Source organism: Paramormyrops kingsleyae, chromosome 1 (assembly GCF_048594095.1).
Source record: "Paramormyrops kingsleyae isolate MSU_618 chromosome 1, PKINGS_0.4, whole genome shotgun sequence".
Taxonomy (NCBI): domain Eukaryota; kingdom Metazoa; phylum Chordata; class Actinopteri; order Osteoglossiformes; family Mormyridae; genus Paramormyrops; species Paramormyrops kingsleyae.
Window position 1 is genome coordinate 68,997,000 of NC_132797.1, and position 15,659 is coordinate 69,012,658.

The 15,659-nt window shown below is 48.6% G+C and overlaps 1 protein-coding gene across 4 annotated transcripts in view; it reads left to right on the forward strand.

Moving 5' to 3' along the window:
• The window catches only part of LOC111856538 (activin receptor type-1), a 29,837-nt gene that overhangs the window by 9,301 nt on the left and 4,877 nt on the right, over window positions 1-15,659 (forward strand). For 3 of the 4 annotated variants that reach the window (XM_023836617.2, XM_023836854.2, XM_023836775.2), the window contains exons 2-7: window positions 5,297-5,370; window positions 6,109-6,348; window positions 7,045-7,311; window positions 11,238-11,452; window positions 13,679-13,778; window positions 14,248-14,394. In XM_023836617.2, coding sequence (XP_023692385.2) covers window positions 5,297-5,370; window positions 6,109-6,348; window positions 7,045-7,311; window positions 11,238-11,452; window positions 13,679-13,778; window positions 14,248-14,394 — 1,043 coding nt within the window. Of the gene's footprint in view, window positions 1-4,664; window positions 5,022-5,296; window positions 5,371-6,108; window positions 6,349-7,044; window positions 7,312-11,237; window positions 11,453-13,678; window positions 13,779-14,247; window positions 14,395-15,659 lie in introns of those variants that run through there. The other variant, XM_023836704.2, reaches the window with a different exon arrangement.

Sequence of the window (15,659 nt, forward strand, 5' to 3'; positions counted from 1 at the left end):
AGGAAATTTCACAAATGCACTTCCTCTACAGGTGGCATCCTATCACGGTACCACACGAGCTCCTGAGAGTGACCCATTCTTTCGCAAATGTTTGTAGAAGCAGTCTGCATGCGTAGGTGCTTGATTTTATACACCTGTGGCCATAGAAATGATTGGAACACCTGAACTCAGTGATTTGGAGGGGTGTCCCAAAACTTTTGGCAATATAGTCTACATGGGGAAATCAGGCAGTTTCTTCCACTGGAAGGGGGGGGTGTTTTGGTGGATTCCCGGTTGCGGGGCAGAATACGATGGTTCAGATTAGCGCCATGACGGGGCAGGGAAAGGGTCCCGTGTGCATTTTCGCCTCCGCTTTAATTTCCCATTTGATTTGGCTGCGGCACAAGGAAACAATCCCCACAGGTTAATGAGCATCGTCTTACGGTTTAGAGATTCCGCCTGTGTGACTGTGTCAGGTCGTTAACGCTGTCTCGATGCGGTGTAGTTAATTAACATGGCGGGGCTGTTTATACATCCTGCACCCCCATCCTCACGGTCTTGCATTAATCAGTCGTTCTGGGCATGATTCTTTCCCCCCAAGTGTCGCAGGAATTCTGCACGAAGCATCTTGCTTTCCTGGCATAAGTGTGGGCCGTGAAAGTACCATGTGGCCAGGGAATGAACTTCTGTGGCCGACTGTGTGAGATTAAGATCCGTAATCTTTAAAAAATGAGCATGCTGCTCATAGTTGGCTGAATAAGCTGACTGATGCTTATACAATGAAACTACTCTTTGTTTTTTCGGTTTAGATATTTCATTGCAGTCTTTTTCCGCTACCTTCCAACTGTGAGCAAAATTTTACGTGTGTTTTTTTCTTTTTTCGTAATGGCGGAGATTTTCAGACTCTAAGTGCAGAATCATATGTTGAATATACACTCACCTAAAGGATTATTAGGAACACCTGTTCAATATTTCATTAATGCAATTATCTAATCAGCCAATCACATGGCAGTTGCTTCAATGCATTTAGGGGTGTGGTCCTGGTCAAGACAATCTCCTGAACTCCAAACTGAATGTCAGAATGGGAAAGAAAGGTGATTTAAGCAATTTTGAGCGTGGCATGGTTGTTGGTGCCAGACGGGCCGGTCTGAGTATTTCACAATCTGCTCAGTTACTGGGATTTTCACGCACAACCATTTCTAGGGTTTACAAAGAATGGTGTGCAAAGGGAAAAACATCCAGTATGCGGCAGTCCTGTGGGCGAAAATGCCTTGTTGATGCTATAGGTCAGAGGAGTATGGGCCGACTGATTCAAGCTGATAGAAGAGCAACTTTGACTGAAATAACCACTCGTTACAACCAAGGTATGCAGCAAAGCATTTGTGAAGCCACAACACGCACAACCTTGAGGCGGATGGGCTACAACAGCAGAAGACCCCACCGGGTACCACTCATCTCCACTACAAATAGGAAAAAGAGGCTACAATTTGCACGAGCTCACCAAAATTGGACAGTTGAAGACTGGAAAAATGTTGCCTGGTCTGATGAGTCTCGATTTCTGTTGAGACATTCAAATGGTAGAGTCAGAATTTGGCGTAAACAGAATGAGAACATGGATCCATCATGTCTTGTTACCACTGTGCAGGCTGGTGGTGGTGTAATGGTGTGGGGGATGTTTTCTTGGCACACTTTAGGTCCCTTAGTGCCAATTGGGCATCGTTTAAATGCCACGGCCTACCTGAGCATTGTTTCTGACTATGTCCATCCCTTTATGACCACCATGTACCCATCCTCTGATGGCTACTTCCAGCAGGATAATGCACCATGTCACAAAGCTCGAATCATTTCAAATTGGTTTCTTGAACATGACAATGAGTTCACTGTACTAAAATGCCCCCCACAGTCACCAGATCTCAACCCAATAGAGCATCTTTGGGATGTGGTGGAACGGGAGCTTCGTGCCCTGGATGTGCATCCCACAAATCTCCATCAACTGCAAGATGCTATCCTATCAATATGGGCCAACATTTCTAAAGAATGCTTTCAGCACCTTGTTGAATCAATGCCATGTAGAATTAAGGCAGTTCTGAAGGCGAAAGGGGGTCAAACACCGTATTAGTATGGTGTTCCTAATAATCCTTTAGGTGAGTGTATATATAAATCACCGCAAGTGGCAGCAATTTATAGACCGTAACTCAAATACCTAATAGCAAATTTAATTTGACCGTAGTTAAAAAGCAAAGTGTTGGTACATGGAGGCTATGTTTTTTTTTTTTTTTTTAATCTCTCGTCTGCATATTCAGTTTATATCGGAAATGTGACATTTTATAGGAAGTTTTTATGTAGTGGGAATGCTGAAGTCAGGTTTTTCAAGTAACAAGAATGGTGCATAATCTAATGTAGCACAACAAGAACAATGTAATGTCTCATAGTAACACTTCAGGAAATGTATGAGGGGCGCAGTTGGTGATTGCTAGAGTAGAGTTACTACCACAAAAAATCCTCCTTTTTCCATTGTCCTGCCCACGTCAGTTTTTAACACACCAAACACACAAATACACAAAAAATCAGGTGTAAGTTATTCCTGTGTTTACATCCCAGATCACTCCTCTGGTCTTGCTGGCGATTCATTGGTTGTTGCCCGGTCACAAGGCCTTCGTCCTCATGACACGCCCCCCCCCCCCCTCGGCTGGACAGAGACTGAGGCATGCACGTCTACATCCAAGGAGGGGAGGGAATCCACCCTTAACATTTGTTGTGGCATTTGAGTGGCAGATTTAATAACTAATGAGTTTTGATGTGTAGCCTAACCTCTTAGACACGGTATCTCTCTCAGCGTACAAGGCTCCGCCCCCCACCCCCCACCCCCCGGTTTTACACAGTCAGTGTTTTACTTCTCTGTCAGCAACAGGTTACTCCAAGTAACATCTTTAGTGAAAATGTTGATAGATACAAACGGCCCAGAAGGAGCTGGTGGAGTGGGGGGTGCCCCTCGTGCCCCCCACCCTCGACTAGCCAAACTGCATGGCTCTGCTAGAGAATCCCGCGTGTGGAATAGGGGCTTGGCGAACCGTGTTTCATTGAAACCTCAGTCTGCCGCTTCCCTGCCCCCCAGCCAGTCCTGAACACCAGGTTGTGTTTCGGCTGTTTCCATCCATCCCCCAGCCACTGCTCTGTATCGGTTGGTCTTAGACTGGAAAGTGTGTTGCCTGCGATTGTCTCCCTGTTTTTGAGGGACATGGAAGTTCTCTCCCAGTCTATATAAACTTTCCCTTTAAGATGTAGTGCATACAAATGCACATACTGTGTGATCTTAAAAAAGACAACAAAAAGCATCCCGGTGCTTTTATACGGACAGGGAACTGCAGTATCCAAGTTGTCCATAGGTGCGTGTGTGTGTGTGTGTGTGTGTGCGTGTGTGTGTGTGTGTATGTGCGCCTCCGTGTGTGTGTGTGTGTGCGTGTGTGTGTGTGTGTGACTGTGTGTGTATGTGCGCCTCCGTGTGTGTGTGTGTGTGTGTGTGTGACTGTGTGTGTATGTGCGCCTCCGTGTGTGTGTGTGTGTGTGTGTATGTGTGTGTGTGTATGTGCGCCTCCGTGTGTGTGTGTGTGTGTGTGTGTGTGTGTGCGTGCGTGCGTGCGTGTGTGTGTGTGTGTGTGTGTGTGTGTGTATGTGCGCCTCCGTGTGTGTGTGTGTGTGTATGTGCGCCTCCGTGTGTGTGTGTGTGTGTGTGTGTGCGCCTCCGTGTGTGTGTGTGTGTGTGTGTGTGTGTATGTGCGCCTCCGTGTGTGTGTGTGTGTGTGTGTGCGCCCCCAGGGCCTCGTCACCTTCCCGCTCGGAGCTGTCACAGATGGCTCCTCGCTCTCCTGGACGCACGGCATGCTGTTCAGGGTCAGCGTGAGGTTGGCTTCTTGCCCCCAGGATGCCCTTCTGCTCGCCATCAGCTGCTCCCTGCCCCCCTCCCTCCCCAAAAAAATCATAAATGTCTCCAAATGCCTCCTTTTCTCCCCCCTCCAGACTCCAGCTCTCATTTCCTCTGGTCGCTTTGCCTTGTTCACTGACAGTACCACCCCTCCATTCGTGACTCGAACCCTGCACCCCCCCAGACCCTGTGATTATCTCCCAGCCCCTTTTCCGCTCTGTTCTCTGACTCTGTGTGTGTGGGTGCGTGCATGCTCATTCGTGCGCGTGTGTGTGTGTCTGTGTGTCGCGCACGCCAGGCTTCTGAGGTTCCCTGGAGGTAGCGGTAATGGTGTGCTGTTAATCGTCTCTGTCTGGGGGCCCGTCAGGAGGGTGGCCAGCGCTCGTTAACGGGGTTACGTGTCGTTAAGGGGAGCCGGCGTTGCTGGGAGACTCATCGCCGTGGAGCCGCCAGTCATTTCACCGCTACGCCGACATGAGCCTGTCGCAGAGTGAGCTTCGGCTGCGAGGCCATCCAGCCAATCAGGGTGATTCAGCCATGAATGATGTCGATAATGTATCATTAGACAGGAAATGTTGGTGGTGGGGGGGGGGGGGGGCGTCTGTTGCTCATTTGAAATCCTCCGCACCCCACACGCTCCCGTCCCGCTGCGCCTCACTCCGCCCCCTGCGTCTGTCTGCTCCCATTGCTGCCAGGCCGACCGTCTCTCTCACGCTGCCTGACAGCCAATGGGAGCTCGCCAGCCTCCCCGCCGCTCGCCACTCGCTGCCTTGTTGCTACGACGACAGCGAGGCATGAGACCCACTTTAGTTGTAAAACTTGGTGTTCACTCTTCAGTGGCCAGGAGATCTCCCCTCTCTCCCTCCCTCCCATCCTCTCTCTCTCTCGCTCTCTCTCTCTCTCTTCCTCTCTTTCTCCCTCTTCTTTTCCTCCTCCTGACGATCCCCCTCCTCAGTGCCTCCCGCACACAGCCTGTCGCCCATCATGCCCTGGAAATCCCGTTCTCGTTTCTGCACGCCGGCGGGCGGACAGGCTCGGGATGTGCCCGGGGATAATCCGCGCGCTCGTCTCGTTCTCCAGCTCCCGTTCCCATGTCGGTCTGCTTCACTGGTTCCTTTCCGTGAGTGACGGTCTCGCCTCTCAGCATTTCGGGTCGGGGGGGGGGGCGGACGGGGGAATGATGTTGGCGTGATGCTGGATAATCAGGGTACCGCTTTTACAGTTTGGGCTGAACGGGCTTTGTTTAAACTGCTTTGCATTGGAACAGTGTGAGGAATTAAATATTTTGATGGTTGGGAACTCGGATGAATTTTCTTCCCCTGCGTCTCTGTTTTTCTGAAACCCTGCGTAGAGCTTATCCCATGATTATAACGCTCTTGTCTTTCTCTCTTTCAGCCCTCTAATATTAGATGGCGCCATGATTTTCCTGGTCGTAACTATGCTGGTCTTCGCCGTCGGCAGCCTAGAAGGTGAGCTCTGATTTTAGTTTTCTTCTAGGTGGGGGGTGGGGGGGGGGGTGTGACACCGTATGCCATCTCTGGAGCTCTGTGTTTCTGGCTAAGGCGTCTTTGACCTCCGTGAGTCTGAGACGACGACTCTGATTGGCCAGAGGTACCTGAGAGAGCTCTTTGCTGACTGGATGCTCAGAGGCCCTGTCCTGCTTAGACCTAGTTCTGTTGTCACCTCATATGGGGTCAAAAAGTGTATGTACTTCTTTGGCGCATAAATAAATGGAATTTAGCAGTTCTGTAATGGATTTTCCAGTTTAATCACGCCGGCCAGACTATATATATAAAGGAGTGTTTGCTGCTAAATTGACTCCCGCATGTTCAGCGTTTTAGCTTCGTCCCAGTCCTGCAACGTCACCTTATCTCTGAGGTGTACTGCATTTTGATTATTTTCCCCTCCATCTCAGCCTGCTTGCAAACCAACTGCAGGGAATTTTTGCTTTAGAAATGGCTGTAAAGAAACTGTGACATAAATGTAATGTGACATCCTGTGACCCACTGAAAGTGGCCCCATCAGTTTATTATTATTGTGTTCACAGTGATCAAATCGGGTGTTTGTTTAAGCTGTGTTTCTTAATGAGTTTAATTCTCATTTAAATCTTGTTGTAATGGCTTCTACTACTGTCTGTATAGTTTCTGTTTTTCTTTTTTGTTTTCCATCTGCTGTAAACCCCCTTCCTCTGTCCCCCCCCCGGCCAGATGAAGGATCCCGGTTCGAGTGCGTGTGCGAGGGCACGGAGTGTGCCGGCTTGGCCCGGTGTGTCTCACATGCATGCTACACTTCCACCTCGTCCCGAAACGGCTCGTCACCCCTGCTGCAGAAGGGCTGTATTGGGGGGGGCGTGCTCTGCGGCAGCCCAGCGCCTCCTGGGGTCACGGTGAAGTGCTGCAGGGGTCATCTGTGCAATGCCAACACCAGCGTGGAGTCGCCTTCCAGAGGTGAATGTCTGCCATCACCCTTGTTGGGTATTCAGGAGCATTCCCGGAGTAATATTACGTACTGGCCACAGGGGGCGATGTCAGGATAATCCAGAACTGTTTCATTCTCATTCACTGGGTAGATTGTGGGTTAAGGATGTGACCAAAAAGCTGCAGGTTCCAGTTCAAGGTGGGGGCTCATCTGTTGTACTTTAAGGAACCCTTTTGACCAAACAGGCTACAGTAAAATTATACTAATGAAACAGCCTCACATACAGTTGAATGTGTTCCAGACCACAGTCTTCCTAACCCTGTTGTACGATGTCATGGTCATGAGATGCTATTCACCTCACTTCTAAGTAGCTTTGGACAGAAGTGCCTGCTAAATAAAGTAAAATGTAAATTGTGTGTTGACTCAGCAGCGAGGTTAGTCATCGGAGTTGCCATCGTCTGTTCGTTTTGTTTAGCTCCTATCCTGAAGTCATCTTTGCTTGAGAATAGAGATTTTCTTAATATAATCCATCAATCCATCCATCCATCCATCCATCCATCCTGACATCCCAGTCAGGGTTGGGGGTAGGGGGGTGGAGCCTATCCCAGGCAGCACAGGGCATCAGGCTGGGATATACACTGGATGTTAGTTTTCTTAAACCGTGCATCCTCTGGAAAAGCACTAATAGTGAATGATTCTCTCCCCCCCCCCACTCCCACCCCCAGGTGAGGAGGTACGGCTGCCACTCCCAAGGGAGCACGAGTGCGTGTGCGAGGGCCGCTCCTGCGCGACCGGCGACCGCTGCATGGGCCAGCAGTGTTTCTCAGCACTGACATTGAGCGACGGCGCCCCCTTGAGGCAGAAGGGCTGCTTCAAGGTGTACGAGCAGGGCCGGCTGAACTGCAAGACACCCCCGTCGCCTGACCAGGTGGTAGAGTGCTGCCAGGGGCATCTGTGCAACCTCAACGTCACCGTCAAGCTGCCTGTCCGAGGTATTGCACCAGGTTTACCGCGAGGTCCGTGCTCCCCGATGCTATGTCCGTTAGCAATCTTTTTTTCACGGCTTTTACGGACCTCCTGTGAGTTGATCGTTCTTCCGTCCTGTCACAGCTGGGAAGCATTTTACAGGCGGTCCCCGGGGTTAAAAACGTTCCGCTTGCAGACTCGTACTTATGAACGGACTGCCATAAAGCCTACTACGTTAAAAAATACAAAGGTTTGTAATAACGAACGCACGCACTACTTTGTAATTCTTGTGAAAAAATTGCGAGGCTTCTGTGCTCTGTGGGCTCGAGGTGCAGTGCAGCACCACATGTGGTTACTTTTATTATTACGGGCCAAGCACTGTAGGTGCCTAGCCATCTATTGTAATCATTAGAATTTTCACTATTATTATTATACTTTCTGCCATGGGAGTCTAATGCAGCCCATAGAACCACTTGGTAATTGTATTTTTTTTTAATTGTCATATTCATAGAGGACAGTCCAATGTATTCAGTCACCAAATTTGGGTTTAATACATCCATTGGTATAGCGCCACCACCAGGCCAAATTTCGAAAGACATTTGACCCTGCTTCCGCGTCTGCAAAAGACCTGTCTGCCTGATATCTGCCTTCCTATCTGATTTGATAAACAGATCTCTAGTGTCAGGTATTATTCCAATAGATATAAAAACGGCTGCAGTTAACCCAGTTTTCAAGACACCTGGTCTGAACCCAAATGAGCTAAACAACTATCAGACAACTATCTCTAACCGAATTCTAACCTGCCACGCCAAGCTGTTGCTGCCCAGTTGCAGTCTAATTTAGCATCAGACAACCTTTACAAACCTTTCCGACCTGGATTCCATTTACTTCATAGTACTGAGACACTCCTTAGTAGTGATGGACAAAATGATGTTTCATGAACCATGTGCTGTATTTTGTGAACCCACTAGATGGTGCTCTTTGATCAAAAATGAGCACAAAGCATGCCCCAAAACAAACCAAGAGCACCATCTAGTGGGGTCAAAAATTACAGCAAATGGTTCATGAGGTGTCCATTTTTTCCATCATCTGTGGCTGTCAGGATTCTACTTGTTCTCATTTTTCACACTTCACCTATGGACATCTTTCATTTAGTGTATTTACTGGTAGTGTACTCTCCTGACTTATTTCATACCTTTCTGATAGACAATAGTTTATAGGCATTAATACATACAGATCACACCCTGCCTTTGTTATGGATGATATTCAGTGTCCTAAAACTATATGCCGACAAAACCCATGTGCTAATAATCTATCCCAATGCCTTATTTGCTAGAATTGTGATATCTTTTAACATTGATGGTATTCTGGTTAATCCTTCTAAATATGTCGACAGGCATCATGTTTTATATGATTCGAATCTCACATTTGATGCTCATGTCAGCTCACTCACCATGTCTGCCTTCGTTCATCTTCACAATATGACCAGGCTCCGCCCCATGCTAAGCAACACAGATGCAGAAGCTCTCGTACATGCCCTCATCTCCTCCTGTCACGATTACTGTAATTTTCTATTTGCTGGTCTTTCTGCTGTTACAAATTCTATATCACAATACATACAGACGTCTGCATCTAGAGTTCACACTAACAATAAAATACAAACATCCGTCGCTTTCCGTATGCAGTATAAACTCTTTCCAATGTCTTTTAAGGCAATACATGGTCTTGCTCCCCAGTACATCGCCAAGCTCCTCCTCCCTTGCTCCCCAGTACATCGCAGAGCTCCTCCTCCCTTGCTCCCCAGTACATCGCAGAGCTCCTCCTCCCTTGCTCCCCAGTACATCGCAGAGCTCCTCCTCCCTTGCTCCCCAGTACATCGCCGAGCTCCTCCTCCCTTGCTCCCCAGTACATCGGCGAGCTCCTCCTCCCTTGCTCCCCAGTACATCGCAGAGCTCCTCCTCCCTTGCTCCCCAGTACATCGCCGAGCTCCTCCTCCCTTGCTCCCCAGTACATCGCAGAGCTCCCCCTCCTTTGCTCCCCAGTACATCGCAGAGCTCCTCCTCCCTTGCTCCCCAGTACATCGCCGAGCTCCTCCTCCCTGCTCCCCAGTACACCGCCGAGCTCCTCCTCCCTTGCTCCGCAGGTACTCGTCTCCTAGTGGTGCCTTTGCTTGTCTTCTAGGGGTGACAGGGCCTTCAGTTTTTTAGCAGATCACCAGACAAACACAAACAAAAGAAACAAAATATTCTATTGTATTTTTTTCATGGAGCAGTGCAGTAATATTTCTTGGAGTGGTCGGCTGCCAGTCCAGCAGTACAGGAAGTTTCTGGAAGCCTTGCTGCAGCCCGGTGCCAGAGCAAAGCGCATGATTTTTACTGCATTTTTGTGGGTTATTACCGAAGTGAATAGTGTCAGTGAAGTAACGGCAGACTTAACTGGGCCCGTGTCCCGGATTATAGGCCCCTCCCACTTCCCGTCCCTGCTCTCGGCAGACTGGGGACACCTGGGTGCTGGCGGTGTCTCTGCTCTGGACGAAGCACCCAGGCGCAGGATGGCTTGGCCGCGTGTCACCTTTTAGCTCAGCGTTGTTTAATCCTGGATTCTCGCGATTCATCATTCGGGTGGGTGGGGGCAGACGTCAGATAATGGTAGGTGTCTGTAATGGTTTTCGCTCATGGCCTATATCCTGCTTTATCCTGTTGAAGGCGACCTTTGTGGGGGGGGGGGGGGGGTGACACCCAGCATTTATTCACCTAAACTCCTTATCTCATTCCTGATCTATAGTTACATACCCTTAAGACCGATACTAACTTGGATCCCCCCAAGCAAAAAACTTCTTCTTTCCCTTTAGTATTGACTCTTATCTCTGTCTTGGTGCTCTTTGTATCTCACCTTCATAATCTGACCAGACTCACTCTATTTCACCATTTGGTTACCCTATGAAGACTCATATCAGTCAATGCAAGATAAGCAACGTTGACTTATAACTTGCCATTGGCTTACAGTGCCGACTCCAGGCTGAACTGTGACCTTTTATGCTTCAGACTCATTCTCCCATGAAACGGTGCTTTACAAATGGACATTCAAGGTCCACTAAGTTTTTAAATGAGCCATTTTAAAGGATCCAGTTCGGACTGTGCCGCCCCTCCCCCATCTGATTTCACTCTCTCTTGGATCTTTAGCATGAGGGTGGCGATCAGCTCTGTGACATGCACACGCACGAGAGCCTTGATCAGGGATGACGAACCTGATCCACGGAGAGCCGCTGTGGGTTTTTGGGATGATCTCTGTTAGGGCATAGTGGTGGCTCTGAGGCTAGGGATCTGTGATAGCAATCAGAAGGTTGCTGGTTTGAATCACATGAATGCCAGGAGTGATTCTATTCCGTTGGGCCCTTGAGTAAGGCCCTTAACCTGCAATCGTTTCATCCTGAGTATGATGTTAGTCTACATCCAGCCCTACAAGGAGGTCCCCAAACTTGCAGAGAAATTCGGGGGTTGGTGGCAGGATTGACACTCCAGCCACCGGAACTGAGGTGGACTGAGGTGGCGCTGAGGTATCGCCTGCTGCACTCAGGTTCTAATCCCTGAGGTGGTTTGTCATGTGGTGGGTGCGGCAACACGCCGTAATCAGCACATGCCCATTACCTCTGTTAGCCAATGATAAAGCAGCAGCTCTCAACTCCAGTCCTGGGGACCCACTGTTATTGGCTGATCAAATGATTGGCACTGCGAGTATACGACCATCTGAATTTATTTTTACATACATTTACTTAATAAAAAAAAAAAAAATACTTGTGCATGTGCGAATCGTCGTAAGTCACACAGGTTGCAAGCAGGGGACAGTCTGCGATATATTATTATTGTGACCAGCAGATGAAGGCTGTTGGATGTTGTAGCCTGAGAATGTGGAGGTCACCCGGATTGAGCTCAGCTGTTTCTCCCTCCCCCAGCGAGGTCTGCGGGGGACAGCGTGAATCACTCCGTGAGCGTGCTGGCCGTCGTCACGGTGGGCCCGGTCGCGGTCCTCCTCGTCCTGTCCGCACTCGCCGTGCTGCTGTTCCGGCGGGTCCACCGGGGCCACATGGAGCGGCTGACGCCGCGCGACGCAGAGTACGGCATCATCGACGGACTCATCGCCTCCAACGTTGGCGAGAGCACGCTCGCGGTACGACGCCGCTGCTCCTCACCTGAAACTTCCCCGTTCGTTTGGCACCCCCCCCCCCCCCATCCCCGGCTGCGTGGGAGGCGGTTTCTCCCCAGCAGCACAGGTTTCCTCTGGGTACTATATACTGTCAGGAAAAAAAGGCAGAAATTTTGTACCTTTGTTGGCACAATAACTTGTCTCTGAAGCTGCACCCTCAAGAGTCTGCCAATTGTACCCTGGTAAATGTACCTTTTAAATGACAGAAAAGGACTCTGAGGGACATTTTTTGTACATTAGGGCTACAATTATGTAGGGTACAAAGCTGTACCGGGTCTGTTCCCTTTTCTTTTCCAACAATGTACGCACTACCAACAGTGTACGCACTTCCAACAGTCCAACAAGAACCGGTTTTGGCAGGTTGATTACTAAACCATAGTGTGTGTTTATGTCCTCTGGGATGGACTGGCATCCCTTGTAGGGTCGTACCCGAGCCTTGCGGCAGCTGCTGCCAGTGATGGGCTCGAGGCCCCCCCCCCCCCCCCAATAACTCAGACCAGAATACGGTGTTGATGTTGAGAACCCTGGGACTCCCTCATAAGAGCTGAGGGATAAATGTACGCCTGGGGGGGAGGGCCCTTACAGTGAACCCACCCCAGACTTTGTTTTGCATCATTTACATTTTCATTTACATATTTAGCAGACGCTTTTGTCTGAATCGACGTACGTCATGGTGAGAGCGTTCGCTTGGGGGTCCCTGCAAGACACGGGCTCAAATCGAACCCGGCCAGCATGTGTGCTGTGTGGAGATGGATGGATGTGGGAAATCGGACCAAATTCCACATGCATGCTTGTAAATTGAATACGCGTCTCACTGAACGTCTGTCGTTTCTGTGTGCGTGTGACCGGCGGAGCTGCTAGCTTACGTTATCCTACACTTCAGCTCAGCCAACTCTGTTCCTTGCCGCCGTTTACGGTGCGTTTGTGTCCATCGGCGCCGCTGGTATCGGGGCACGGTTGTGTAATGGGCGACTTCCGAGCCATTTAGTCATTCTCCAGCATGTCACGGCATTTGATGACCTATTATCCATTACACTGCTGAGAAAAGTTTCTGCCTGTAATTAAAATGCCTTTGGTGATGTCTCAAAGACTTATTAGGAACAGTTGTGACTGCTGAGCTGAATTTCTGGGGACATGCACACACAAATACACAATTTTCTTAATGCTGTGCTTTTAAACTATGCTGTTGCCTCGGTTAGTTTGATTTCCCCCCCCTCCCCCCCAGCCCCCATAAACTGAGAATTTAGAGTAGAAGCTAACACAGATGATCTTTTGTGGCCTTTTTGGGATCGTAAGAGCATCATTATTAGTGCATCTGTGCAGTCGCGCTAAAGTGCTTTGGATGTTGCCTTTTTCCCGTTTTTTTTTAATTTTTTTATTTTAGACTTGCTGCACACTGCCCTCTTGTGGCTGCCGAGACGTACTGGTCTGTCTCTGGCATAGAAGATAAAAATAAACGGCTTAACGCTGAGCCTGTTTGGAGTCTGGGACTGGGATTAGATCAGGTTTTCCGCCCACTAATCACAGATGACAGACTTGTGGGGCCAGAGGGTCTTTTTTTATTTTTTGTTTTAAAGCTTTCAAGGGGGGTTGAGTGAGGAGTAGCTGATGTGGGACTCTGGTTAGGTACTCTATGGTATGTCAGCCCCCCTGATTCTCAAGGGTTTGGGCAGCTGGACTTTTCACTGGTAGCGACTCCGCTGTCGGACCTTTGGGTCTGTACAGTACCTATAAATATCCCATCCAAGAAATGGTAGGAAATAATGCACAAGAAGGTGTCTTGTATGCAGTGGCATGGGAGAGACTGGTATTGGGAAGACACAACTTGGTAGTTTAAATGCAAAGGTCTATTTATTATAAATATTGGGGGGTACACCCTCCCCCCCACATAAGACACATAGGTCTCTTGTATGCAATGGTGTGGGAGAGACTTTGATATTGGGAAGGCACAAATTAAATATAAATGCTAAGGTCTATCTATTATCTATTATATTTATAATTTATATCTATTATAAATATTGGGAGGTGCACCCCCCCCCCGTGTACCCCCCCCCCCCCATCAGAAACTAGTTGAGATTGGTCGAAAATGCGTGTATACTGTTTTCAGTCTGGACTTCCTGCATTCTGGCTGTGTCGTGTGTGTCACGCGTGTGAATTCCGTGTGATTGCAGACTTGTTCTCCCGTTACAGGACTTGCTGGATCACTCTTGTACTTCAGGAAGCGGCTCTGGGCTGCCCTTCCTGGTGCAGAGGACTGTTGCACGACAGATCACGCTCAACGAGTGTGTGGGTCAGTACGCCACTCTGTGGGCCTTGGGGGGGGCGTAGGAAAATCGAGGCTGGGGGGTATGGTTACATTTATTGTAAAAAATGAAAAACTTTGAAGGCCATTTAACGTCTGTCCAGTTAATGCTTTTCTTTGTGATGTATTTCATGAATAGCACTGAAGTTAAATGAGCTAAAAGCATCCCTCTTTTATTTATTACGTTGAATGCAGAGCAGTGTCATGCGTTGAACTGGGGGGTGTTTCCCAAAGCAGGATATCTCAGTTAACTGGGTCAGCTTAAGGTAGAAGTCATGATTGTCCAATAGGAACGCTCCTAAACTCGGACTCGGACAATCATGACTTCTAGCTTAAGTTAACCCAACTAACCGAGAGGTCCTGCTTCGTGGAATACCCCCCTGGTCTATAATAACTGGCTTAGCCAGAACCCAGCAGGAACACGACCACAGCAACTGAAAATCCTTTGCTGTGATAGGGAAGGGCCGCTACGGAGAGGTCTGGAGGGGACAGTGGCAAGGAGAGAGCGTGGCCGTGAAGATCTTCTCCTCGAGGGATGAGAAGTCCTGGTTCCGGGAGACGGAGATCTACAACACAGTGCTACTGAGACACGAGAACATTCTGGGTGAGTGGATGCACATCTCTGAGGTACCACCAAGCTGACGGGGACTGCTGGAGACAGATGACGTGATGTCATTCTTCCAGAATATTCTGTCGTCTTTCTGGGTCATCAGGGTCTCCTAATGTCGTGATGATAGTCTATCCTCCTTCAGCATTTCCAAGCATTGCAGTCTTTTCTAAACGTGTGGTCTTTTCTTAACCAGTATGCTTCACACAGGTTCCAGTGAATACAGGATGGTAATAACAGCAGTATATAACGACAATACCGCGGTAGGTCACAAACTCACACACAAGCAGAAGATGCACTAGTGCAGTCTGGGATAACCAATCAAAATGAGAGTCTTACTGCCTGTCTGGCCAATGGGCACCATCCCTGCTTCGTGGGCATGGAGATGGTATATTTCTGGACCAAAGAGCCTCTTGCAGTAAAATGATAAAAACAAAAAACAAACTGATTGAAGGACCAAGGATGCTGATATTTCCATCCCGGTTCCAGGATGCAAGCATCTGCAACCTGGTGTTTATCCCTCTGCAGGAAGCAGCTTTGGTTCTCATAGCTAAAATCGGTCGGTTCTGGGCGAGTCGCGGACTGGGCGCTGTGATCAGGCATGCGGCTCGTAATTCGGTCCATTTTGCAGTGTCACGCACCGAGCTTTTTATAACCGGTCGCTCTGATAAACACACCACCAGCTGCATTTCCGTAACACGTAGCAGCTCCGGGGTCTGATGTGTCCGGGAAGCTGTAAACATTTCTAAAAATGAGAGCTTTAAGCTCTCGTCATCCTTTATAATAGCCTTTATAATAACCATACTTTCTCCCATTAAAATAGACTCTTTTTTTTGCGGGAATATAGACTAGTTTTGCCAAAAGCTTAGTAAAGCCATTTAGAGCCGTATTAAAGCACTAAAGCAATTTTTTTATTATCCTTTTTTATTGATCTGCATATCCTTGATGCTATTGCCACATCGAAAGTGTCACTTGATGGAATCTGTTTTATATATATACCAAGGTGTCTTCCTGTAATTTTAATTATGCCTATATTACACACATACAGTCTGATTATCTATGGGGCCGTTTATTATGGTTTGGAATGAAATACCGCACAGGGGAGTTCAGACTTTGGAGGATGTTAAATGTCGTTTAGACATTAGAAGGGTTGGAAGATCCTCAGCATCACGTTTGGTTTTAATTGACCCGATTGAGTCTTGGGGTTTGAGCGCTGGAAGCTAATGGCCGTACTTGGCCGACGGGGCCCCTACAGGTGAGGA